Source organism: Thermobia domestica, chromosome 1, assembly GCF_964235325.1.
Source record: "Thermobia domestica chromosome 1, izTheDome1.hap1.1, whole genome shotgun sequence".
Lineage (NCBI taxonomy): Eukaryota > Metazoa > Arthropoda > Insecta > Zygentoma > Lepismatidae > Thermobia > Thermobia domestica.
Genome location: NC_137454.1, coordinates 62,715,254 through 62,727,973, shown reverse-complemented (window position 1 = coordinate 62,727,973; position 12,720 = coordinate 62,715,254). Strand labels below are relative to the sequence as shown.

The following is a 12,720-nucleotide window of genomic DNA, read 5'->3' as shown; positions in this document are numbered from 1 at the left end:
TACTAAACAGTTGCTTTTTATTACCCACATTTTCGTGTCACATAAAGTAATAAAAACAAATGACACATTGTAATTTGACAAGGGACTACATTCATATGTACTTCACACGATTATTTACACATTTTTCCTTTTAAATATTATTAAGTCACAACATCAATTAACAGCACTTCAATCACCCATCAGTATTAAATTACAAACAAATATACAATTCATATTATACAGTCCAAGATGATGGCGGACATTCTTGACAATACATTTAACAAGCATGATGTGGCCTATGATACATTGTAGATCCGCACTTGATTATCTGAATGCTTGTCGTATACGACTATAAAATCTATTCAATAATCTGCAAGAATACAAAACAATACGACAACACATCACCAAAAGTTCGCAGAAACCAAAATATAAGGTCTTTCTCAAAATATTCTCTTCTACAAGAAAACATGGCAGTTACAATACAGAATTAACTGCATCATTTTGGTCAATATACATGAAAATAACTATTTTTTAATACAAAGATTGTTTATTGATAAATGTAAGCTGAAAATAATCTAGAAACAACAACTATCTGGCAAAGTTTCAAGCTCTTTATTGCAACCCTTTTACCTGTAGATGAAAATTATAACCATTTCACTACGAAAATATTTCATTTTCGGGAGGACAAATAAATAAAAAAAAAAAAAAGCATAAAATCAACAAACAGCAAATTTAATTTGCAATTATGGTGAAGTTAATTCAAAAAATTCCGAAGTTATTAATTTTGTCTAGTCAGCTTTGTGTTAAATATATAAACATTTTTCCGAACACAGGCAATCAATAATTGTTGGTTCCGTTGTAAAACAGATTACAAATCATCAAACTTCATTTCAATACCAAATCAAAACTGAAACATATTTACACAGAGGGAACACAATTACCATTGCACCATATTAAATGTTTCAGAAGCTAATGCTATACTTAGCAAATAAAATATGCAAAGTGAATCAGACCCAATTAAAATTACTAACAAACAATCGAGTACTTCGGTATGGTCAAGAAAGCCTTATTTCCTACACTATTTTAAAGAATTTTAGCAAAATACTATCTCAACTGTAATATACAATATGTTTTCAAAATATGTTCCGCGATATTTCCAGAATCTATCCGAAACGCCATTTTAAAATATAACGTGCAATATTTCTTAATAAAACGTGGTCAGTTCTTCAACCCGTGTCCTTCCACCTGCAAACAAAATAAGAATATAAAGTAACAAATTGAAAGGACTGAGTCATGCTACAATATCAAATGAATACCTGATACCAACTTCAATATACCTAAACTATACGTTCTACCTAACAAATGAAGAAACCCATGCCTGACATTCACTCATATATTGATGCATAATTTAAACAAAATATGTGAAAAACCATTCATTTCTTAATATTATATCTAACGTACAGTGCTGTAAATTGGTATAAAGGCAGAGGAACATTTGAAGATAGAAGAAGGCAAGAATGCCGAGGATAGATAAAGGTGATCTATTTACAAAGTAACATTGTATACTGTACAAAATCAAAGGCATATCGTTTGTTAATACGTCACTGGCACGTGTAGTTTACACAAAAAGATAAATTAGATCATTTTCGGGTGGAAATTGGTGTAAAGGCACCCAGTGTCTTTGACAAAAATGAAAGTATAATTTAAAGTACAGAATGGAAAATGAATGTTCAGTATTTGATTGGCCCTTCTTTCCTCTGAATGAGTTAGCATATGCCCTTCGGCATTGTTTTTATGAGACCTGTTAGTTGTTGCCGAGGAATCGCTGACCACTCTTCTCGTATCGCGTTTTTCAACTCAGCAATGGTCCCAAATTGCCGTCCATTGCGATAAACATTGCGCGCAAGCATGCCCCATAGGTTTTCTATCGGGCTAAGATCAAAGCTTCTCGCTGGGCACTCCACAGCCTTTGTCTTGAAACCACTATCGAGTTGCTGTTGCCCTGTGAATAGCAGCGTTGTCCTGCTGGAAAATTAGGTTTTGATCGCCCAACTCCTCATACATCTGCAGCAATTCTATTTCTAACGTCTGTGTGTACGTCGATGAATTCATCTTGGTGTTGAGCCATGCAATGTTGGATGTACCTTTAACACAAAACGCTGCCCAAATCGTAACACTTCCTCCACCAAAATTTCTGCTCATTTGCACTTGCTTTTCTTCCTTAAGGTCATGCTAATAGTATTGAAAACCATCCGAATCATCTAAATTGAACTTCTTCTCATCACTAAACACAACGTGATTCCATTCGGATGTCCACGACATATGTTTCCGCAAACGAGTCGCGGCTGCTTGTGCGTCGCACTTAACGGTAGTTTACACTTTCGTTTCTTGAATGTAAGATGTGGATCTTGATTCAAAATTTGACACACTCTTCTGGATGTGACAGGTAACTTGAAAGCAGCAACAATTTCGGAAGATGATATATTTCCGGCCCTTGCCTTGCGCACAATTAATAGTTTCGTGGACTCCGAGAGTTTTCTCGTTCTACCATACGTCCCGTCCTTTCCGTATTGTGCACCCAACCGAAAGTAATTATCAACTACACAACTTGAACGATTTAACCGTTTTGAAATTTGCCGATTTGACGGGGCCGTGTCCTTGTACGCACAGACACGTGCTTACTCCTCACTCGACAACAGTTTCGCACGAGGCATGGCTCACACAACAGCTCACAGACGTTCACACCCGCGCTTCTCTTATCGCACTGTGTCAGCTGATTCTCACAGGCGTATCAGGAGTAGTGCTGAAAGTGTAGAGGGCGCCAAACAACAAGTAACCATGGGTGTCTTTATACCAATTTCCACCCGACATTCGTCTCATTTCTCTTTTTGTGTAAATTACGTGTGCCAGTGACGTATTAGCAAACGATATGCCTTTGATTTTGTACAGTATACAATATTACTTTGTAAATATATCATCTACATCCATCCTCGGCATTCTTGCCTCCTCCTATTTTCAAATGTTCCTCTGCCTTTATACCAATTTCCAGCACTGTAAGACAAAGAAAATGCAATTGATAAAAAGTTACCACGAAAAGTGCCCTTTCGACTTACAATTGCAACATACATAAAATTAATATCTACCACAGTGGTATGTGAAATGTTAATGAAGATTACGGTGATGGTGAAATGATACACTTTCCTTCAATTAAAGTATTCAATCTGCTCCGTTTCGAAATGTACCTATTATACAAAACTTGAAAATATTCTACAAACAGCAACATCGTCTACAGTTAGATTACTCATTCGTTCCCAGTTTGAAGTAGCTTTTATCCAGGTAAATGTACAAATTAATTTTCCAAATGTACAAGGTTCAACATGTATTTTAGAACACTAGACAATTGTTTTAAAGGAAATTAAATTCGCTGCATCTAGAGAAATCACACAATTAAGGAAATTGTTTCATGATTAAACGAACATATCAAGTGAATATGAAAGAGGAATACAATTTAAAAAGTTATTTGGAATAAAATTGCAGCTTTTTTTATTTTAAAAAATAATTGTCAAACAAAAGACAAGACAAGAGCAAGAGCAGTTTTGTAGAATGTACAGAAGATGGAAGCACAGTAAAATAATTAGTAATGTGGCTCCGAGGTGCATTACGTGCTCGGCTACACATTCGTTCAAGAGCAACCAGAGGCAGGGCAAAGAGGAATAGTTCAGTAGTGTTGGACCGACTGTGCCTGAATGGTTAAATACGGCACCAATTCTCAGCAGGTTTCCGCCTTTAACTGAGAATGAATTCAGTCATATCGCGATTCCGGACTATCCTTCTGAGATATTGGTGTCCGTATTGGAAAAAATGCACCCTAGTACGTAAACATGAAATCAATGACTCTAGGCAAGCGCAATATACAATAACATGCATGATCCGAACGGTCGCGTCATGCTACGCACCGAAAGAACAGACTTTGTGTGGGCACAGGTATGGGGATCAAACAGCCACATCCCGAACCCTGGCATACGAATTCGAGTTATTGCTCAGGGACCAGTCTCCCTAGAACTAATTCGACATCTAACGTTGAGAAGCATATTTGCACGACGTCAATTTATGTGGCTCCTTTTGACTACGCAATAAGGCTGCAATGTACAGTGGATGTCGCGCACGGAAAACTGAATGGCACGGCATCCTATACTCGCACAAATGCTGGTTCTGTCTACAGTATATCGGGCGCATCTATGTCTGTACCGTGGCAACTGACAAGGGACCATTCCGATTTGGTGAATTCAATTGCTGAAAATGATCGCTAGCACTGGATTCAGCACCAAAAGAAACAGAAAAAGATGGTGTTTATTGGGAGACCGTGTACAGGGTGGGAGATAAAAATGAGGGCAAAGTGCGAAGATAGAGCGTAGAAAATGTTTAGAAATGCCATGTTAATTTTGAAACGAGTATAGGGATTGAGGTCAAATGTTGGATATGAAGAATGCATATAGAGCTCCACTGAATAGGCGTAATATAAACAGTGTTTTAAATGCCAATTGTACTGTTTTGAGAAGAGTCACTAGTGTTACAACTGGAACGTTTTATTGGAGAGGTCATTTGTCTTTGTGCAAGGTACCACGCCAGCATTCATCCAGTGGAACTACTACTCATTCCGTTACACGGTGCAAACATTCTTCTTGATGTTCAAGGATTCTACCTCTCGTGCATAAAACGTGCTCATGGACCATACAACAGGGTCTCTAGTTCCTCATTCACGTCACCTTTACGACAGTTGATACATTGCCATAGAATGGAAAGCCTCCTGTTACAGAGGTCTCAAAGTGTATTCACCACTATTGATTTCAATAGATGGCATGCGTCAACAGTCATGTGTCACAAAACCCCTTTTCCCATAAGTCCAACATGGCGGCTTATCAGATGTCCCAAATGATTCACATTACGCTTATTCAGTGGAACATTCCTCATATCCAACTTTGACCTCAATCTCTCTACTCGTTGCAAAATTAACATGGCATTTTTAGAATTTTCCACGTTCTATCTTCGCACATTGCCTTTCATTAACGCCCACCTCGTACACGGTTTGCCAATAAACACAGTCTTTTTCTTTATTTGTTTTGGTGCTGAATCCAGTGCTAGCATTCATTTTCAGAAACTGAATTCACCAAATTGGAATGGTCCCTTGTGAGTGATGCCTGTACTCTGCATTTCCACATTGCTCTTGAACCGGGCGCTGTGACATGGAATGGAATTGAATTCCCAGCACGCTTCCGACTAATACGCTTGACGGGTCCTTTGACCAGCAAGCGGTACATCGATGAGATGCTCGAGACGGTTATGGTTTCTTTACTGCAGGCCCTGTTTGGGACCACTTTCCATCCAAACAAAGTGCAACTGCATGTGACAAGCAGTGTGTTCCACTTCCTGGATGGATATGCTGTTCCACTGCTGTTTGTCCAGCGCGTTCACCTGATATATTGTCGACTGATTATACCTATTCCACGACTGCACACCTCGCACACCAGACTTTCCCTAGGTACTTGATGAGTTCAGAAACAGACATACGATGTCATATCCTAGTAAGAATTCAAGATCTCCCCTTTGTATGTCTCGTCATATTCCAACCGTCCTGGATCCCCATGGTGAATCCACTAGGAGTTACTGACTTCTGAACTTTCTGCTAGTCTTTCGCGGCACTATCATCGCACTTTTACCTTAAGCTGACAGCCACACTTGGGGCTGCCTATTCTTCCCCTTGATATTTCACTTTTACTGTTCGGTTGTGTATTTTGAATTGGTTATTTAAAAAAAAAAAAAAAAAAAAAAAAAAAAAAAAAAAAAAAAAAAAAAAACGTATATTTTATTTTGAACGACACTTGAGATGGTCTTTACAACAACGAGAAGAGTCCTAACTTCTGTTAATTGACAATACAGAGTAAGTCAAATATTTGGACATCAATTTATTTTGAAATCGGATAGGAAAATGTGAAAACTTGTTAATGGGAAATGGTAGTAGAAGGGGAGGAGAGCATGACTCGTAGGATACATGGTTATTATGACTGCTATCTTCAGTGCAAGTTCGAAATTCCAAATGAGAAGGGAATTTCTTGAATATCAAATAACACTTGCGTGAACTCAGGAATCCAAAGGTGTACTTGTTTATAGTATATTGTTCCATCTGTGATCTAGGTTACCCTAATCTGGATTGAGTTTAGGTCCTTTAGTCTTGATAAAAAGGGACTTAAAAACGTTTGTTTCTTTATTGCTGGAACACGGATATGAAACCATGGTGCGTTCTATGTTACGTTCATGTTCCAACAGTACAGACAGAAATGTTTTTGAGTTCTATTTTATCAGGACCAAAAGACCTAAACTCAACTTAAATAGGGCAACCTAGATCACAGATGAGATAGTATAATCAACATCACAAGTAAAATACAAAATTAACGTACAATATAACTGCTAACGTGTAAAACTTTAGCCTGTTAAAATAAATCTCATTTATAAACTACACATTGCCAAAATAAGTCTTAATCTCCTGAGTTATAAAATTCACGAAGTTTGCGGAGCGTTAAATCAGCCAATAAAATTATTATATAATATTTCTATTACAGGTCGTTTCCGGTTTAGTAACTTCATCCTTAAGAAGAATATAAGCCTGATCAAGGAACGTAAATGGGATCTCAATAAGCGTTTTAGAGAATATTTTCAACACTTCAAAAGTGAATCTGGCCACATTGCTTGTACCTGGAGTTGATTTGTCAGTTAATATTATTTCAAAACTTCATGCCTGATACCATAAAAAGTGTAGAGCTTTAACTTGCTAGAAGAAATCTCACTGACAAAATATTCATAGCCAAAATTAGTGTTTGCAACGGGCAAAAAGTGAATTGAGGCACACCATATTAGAGCAATAAATTGAAGACATGTGGAATTCCGCATACATTATTAATATGAATGTTTTTTTTTTTTTTTTTTTTTTTTTTCCTCCACAAAAACAATAAGTTAACTGTAAATGCGGGTACAATTATTAAAGGAATCAAAAACCGAAATTAAGTGTACAGAACACACTGTACAAATTGTTATTTTAAAAGAAAACAAAATTAGAATAGAAGATGTAAAGGTGAATCAGTAATAAAAAGGTGCTTATGGCGTTCCTAGAGAGGAAAGAATTATTCAGTTAAAGTAACAAATACGGAGGCACAAGATAACTCACTTTTCTTAAACGAGAATGACCCAGTTCGAGGAGCAGAGTTCTGGATTCATTATTTCCACATAGTATCCTGTTCAGTGACGAGTCCTATTTCTGTTTGAATGGACAGGTCAATCGTCACAATTGTCGGTACCGGTGTATCCAAACTGAGTTGGTCCGAATAAGAAACATAGTCCTACAAATGTACTGTTATGGTGTGACATATAGGACATCGTATCATTGGTCCATTTTTCATCGACAAAATCTTAGCGGCGCAATAGTGCCTGGTGCTTCTGCAGGGACATTTATTTCTTTCCCTTCTGAACCCAGACAATTTTTCCTTCTTATTTTCAACATGTTGGCGCTCTTCCCTACTATGACGTTGGTGTGCGTCAATAGCTCAATAAACATCTCTAAGGGAAGTTGATTGGTTGCCGCGGTCCTATGAAATGACCACCCAGATTACCTGAGGTAACACCCCTTGATTTTTATCTATGAGGCCACCTGAAGCAAACGGTGAATGCTGAGAAAAGGACACGGCGACTACGGTTGTGCATTAGACGGAATGGTCACCACATAAAATATGTGCCATTGGTAGGTGATTTTCAAACTTCCAGTGTTCATAACGTGCAATCCATACAAGATATGAAAGAAGCAATTAGATGTATGGATTCCTGAGCTCACACTGATGTTTCTTGATATGTAGCATCTCCCCTTTCCATTTCGAATTTGCATTCGAGATGGCGGCTATGTACCTTACAAGCTGCGCTCTCTTATACTACCATCTCCCATTAACAGTGTTCACATTATTCTCTCACGTTAAAAAAAAAAAAAAGAAAAAAAAGAAAAAAAAAGAAAAAAAGAAAAAGAAAAAAAAGTCCAAACTATTTTGGCTCACCTTGTATTTAGTGGACTTTCTAAACTACTTTTGAAATATTTTAAATGGGAATTACTACTTACACTAAATGGGAATCTTGGAACGTGATTGATGCGTCAAAATTACTATGCTTTGCTAGGCATATAAATATAAGCAGATCCAGGTAAAAGGGTATATAGAACAAGCACTACACAAAACGTGTGTTTACTATACAAGAACTGTTTTGAAACCAATCAATGAGTTACATTTGAGTTTCAACGTCAAAATTATTTATTTGTTATACTGTGATACATAAAAACGCAATCTCTATTAACAATATAGTTTAGTAATCGGAATATATGGACAACACTTGCAATTGCTATTTCACAAAAATTAGTAAACTGATTGGTTTCTGAAAAGTCTATAACTACGTTGTTGCAAAACTTGTCACCGCTACTTTACTACAATATCTGCGTATTGGTCAAGGAGTGCGCAAGCTGTGAGAGTCACTCCAACGATCATGCACGTACAAATTTCTATGTCACTTAAAACAGACTGTCCATAGTAAAGTAATCAATACTTAATTCTGAGAACTAGCTATAATATAAAACGCCTCACCTTTAAAATACGTCTTCATATGACTCAATGCTACGATAGGGCGCTTGTTCAATACTACGACATTATTTACAATATGTATAGGCAGGATTATGCGGGCATTTTAAAGATTGTTTTCACGCATTAAATTGAGAGCAGTATATACTTCGTAAGCAAGACCGACTCTACGCAATTTGCTGTCCAGCTCAATAGTATCATTTGCCATCTTCCATCTTACAAAGGATCAAATTTGGAACCAAGCATGTGATCTATCTATTGGCGGCATGAAAACTCATACTTTCACTGTCAGAACATATGCTAAAAGTCATAAACTACTCATATTTCAAGACATTCAAGTCATTTTAATTTTATGTATAAAGACATATTTTGAGAAAGTAAACTTTTTAGTTTAATGGCATACGATTATGACATGTAGATTAAAAGAGGAAATGATCAATGCAAGTGAGTGATGATGAAAGGTAAATATCTATAAATTTCATTTTTAATATTCCTTCCTTTTAATATGGCTTTTGTACCAGGACAAGCACATTAACAAACAACTATTTCGGGAAACAGCACAGATCTCTATAATGAACATCGTGTGTATTCTGAAATCAGTGATAGGTTCTATTGATATGGTCCTCTTCTAACCATCTTCAATAGCATCCGTCAAAGTAATAGTCTATTTCCTTTCACCATATCTTATATTTCGTCCCTCAAAACACAATCTCAAAAAATGTTCTATTTACTTCATTTTCCTGATAATTACCTTTCTTCTCCCCACTTTTGTTAAGACTTCCTTCTTCCTTCCCCAATACAGCTAACTATTTTTTTCTCAACATACTCGAATGGAAGCTTCTGCACATCTCTCTCCGTGCTTACAGCACCCTTATGTAACATATTTCATTTTACATAACTTGTGTAAATAATGAAATAAATTTTCGTTTTTACGAACCTTTCGTGTTGCGTAGATTTATTTATTCCTAATAATGTTGTTCACCTTTCTTCTGCGGGTACTGTCTCAGGAACGAAGGAACCAAATTCCTAGAGAATAAAACATGAGTTTCTACTACTCTTGCATGCTAGTTTCTTCTTCTTTTTTAAATTCTCATACAGTTAAGTAATATGTATTCTTTACGTTGAACGCAGGTCCAATATGAAGATGACGTACTTACCTGTATCAGAATTAAAAATAATAATAAAAAAAAATGGCGCGCAAGAACAGCAGAAACTTAAAGTTTTCTCCCAAAGAATGTCATTCTCCGATGGTGCCCACAGCAACGAAGGTGGGCGAAACACATCAGGAATAGTAAATAAATTTACGCAACACGAAAGTTAAAAAAAAATCATTATTTACCCTTACGTAACATATATTAATGAACCTTTTAGCTAACTGGTACTTTAGGAGCGCTGAAACTATAAAGGTAACCAAGAAAGTTCTGTCACTTTCTGTGGAGGTCTGTGTTCCATTGGCCCTCACACCGTCAGTTGAATGCGAATGGAGATAAGGCGAAGGTCAGTTCTTGGTGTGGGTATATCTTACATACTACCTGGTTCTGGCAGTTCAGTTGCACAGTGAACTTGGGTAAGGCCAGAGTGAACATGGGACCTCCACAGAGCCTCATAAGAGCGTGTATGCTATACGAGTTCAAATTGGGGTCAATGCCGCTGCAGTGGGGCGGAAGATATGCCAAGCCTTTGGTGAGGGTATCGTGACTACGCGAACAGTGCAGCGGTGGTTTAACAAGTTTAAGGACGGTGACGAAACACTTGAAGACACCAAGTGCCGGAAGACCAACACATGTACAAAATGGAGACCTTCAAGCAACAATTGAGGCGAACCGTGGCTAGACATGTGAGTAACTGCGACTACAATTCAGTGTGAGTGGAGAAACCATTCGGCAGCACCTCCATAAACTTGGGAAGCAGTACAAGTCGATGGGTCCCACATGACTTGAGTCCGGGCCAGAAGGCAACGCGAGCAAACACCTGTGTTTCTTTGCTGTCTCGTCTGAGGAAGGAACCATTTCTGGACAGGGCGTTGACATGTGACGAGAAGTGAGTCCTGTACGAAGCTCCACGGCGCCGTCATCATTGGTTCCCATCCCATGAACCGGTTCCAAAACAGCCGAAACCAGCACTGCTCCAGAAGAAGGCTCTTCTGTGTGTTTCATAGACTGCTCGCGACATTGTGCATCGGGAACCGCTACCAGCTGGCCAGAGCATCAATGCAACTGTGCACTGTCAGCAATTGAGCCGTGTTTAAGGAAAAACCTCCGGAACCAGCACTTCTGAATCGCAAAAGGGCCCTCTTGTTACAGAACAACGCTAAGCTCCACGTGGCTAGGATGACCCGGGACACCATTCTACGCCTTAGATGGAAACTATTGCATCCGCCATACTCCCCGGACATTGCACTGTCCGATTATCACCTGTTCCATTCCTTGGACAATCACCTTAGAGGACGCCAGTTCAAACCCTTAGTAGAGGTGCAAAGTGCACGTGATACCTTCTTTGCTTCATGGCCTAGCAAGTTCTACCGCGATGGAATCTATGACCTTCCAGAACATTGGCAGGTCATTGATGCTGATAGGGACTATTTTGGATCTTCTAAGTAAATCTTAGGTGACATATCGATGTTCGAAGGTGGTGGGTGAAAAAGCGACAGAATTTTCTTAGTTACCTCTATACATTAAGGAAATTATGAGGTGAGATCATACGTTTTCAATTTACTGATAAAAGAATATACATGGAATATTAAAGACTTTTGCTGACAATTATACAAATTAACTAATCATCTATTTAAATTGCGTTAAATTAATATTTTAAAAATTTCATTTTGGAGTAAAGGAGCTCAATTTTTCAATTTACAGCACACTGTTTTTCGTAGTAAGGCTCTGTGGATCATTATCGTACGATTTGGCAACAATTAAACGTTTATGTGATAATAATAACTAAATATTATAGTCTTTCATTAGTGACTTAAACATATGTAATTTGAGTGACATATTACAAAATGTCAGAAGTTTCACGGCACGCCTAGTAATCATGCAGTATATCCACTGACAACTACTGTCTTTCAATATTCAACTGAAAATTTCTACTGATTAACTAAACGCAGCCCCGTATAATTTTCTGAGCTGCGGTGTCACTGATTTATAATATGAGTGTTTGCTTTATAAAGTGCTTTCCGCTGGCTTTACAAAACAATTATTCAGTAAACAACGTTATCAATAAAAAAAAAAATATTACTAAACTGAACGTTTGCTGCTTACTCTAGAAACTCCTACTCGCATATACACTGGTTGTTGTTACATGCAAGAAAAAACAGTCCTTATAACATACAACTAGATTTCATTTAACCTACAGTAGCTATGGACATCCTGCTTTAGTTTTCGTTTATTAATATGTAATGAACGTGAAAGAGAAAGCACATGCAATCCACTCGTAACAACCAAATCAAAAGGGAAATGACAAACGATGTGTGATGACTCACCACACATTTGCATCCTGTCTCTCACAGCTCACAATCACACCTCTGACCCTACTTAGTTGGCTTCTTATGCTGGTCTGCATACTCTTTTAGCTTCTGCCATAGTTCAGAAGGCTCATCAACCCTGGGAATCTGAAAAATAAATATACGATTTTTTGTGTCATTGCATCTTTTTGAACGAATTAAATCATTTCACAAATATATGTTTTAAAAATATTGATTTTATGCAACAAATCAACAAAAATACAAGATTGAGTCAAAAACTTTGGAATATTTCGGTCACTTGCTTTCCGTACGCCTGAAGTTACGACGACAACTGCGTAGTGCTTATAAGTAGAGGCCACGATATTTCACTGTATCAAGCCCCTTTCGGCCAGTTATTCAATCTCACGCCAATACCAGTACGTGTCTTTTTTCGACTGGAAAGAGTTCTCCTCCTCTTCTTCTGCAGATTCCACCTTCTCTTGGCTACTGAAGTATCGCGAGCGCAGAAAGTAATAATCCGAGTGAGTGAGGTCTGGACTATACTTCTGGTTTGCATCAGTTCAATCCCCCTCAAGTTCCTTAATTTTATTCCAGATCGTTCGAAAAATATGAGATTTG

The 12,720-nt window shown here is 37.7% G+C and overlaps 1 protein-coding gene across 16 annotated transcripts in view; it reads right to left on the bottom strand.

Annotated features, from left to right (window-relative positions):
- Nucleotides 1-12,720, bottom strand: part of LOC145685432 (uncharacterized) — a 124,944-nt gene continuing 112,224 nt past the window's right edge. For 6 of the 16 annotated variants that reach the window (XR_014131450.1, XR_014131448.1, XR_014131449.1 and 3 more), the window contains 2 exons: nt 12,121-12,249; nt 1-1,224 (listed from right to left, as the gene is read on the bottom strand). Coding sequence is in view for 11 of the 16 variants with exons in the window: in XM_081757828.1 (XP_081613954.1) it covers nt 12,169-12,249 (81 nt within the window). In the remaining 5 variants the exon portion in view is untranslated. The remainder of the gene's footprint in view (nt 1,225-12,120; nt 12,250-12,720) is intronic. The other 10 variants (XR_014131453.1, XR_014131451.1, XM_081757843.1 and 7 more) reach the window with 3 other exon arrangements.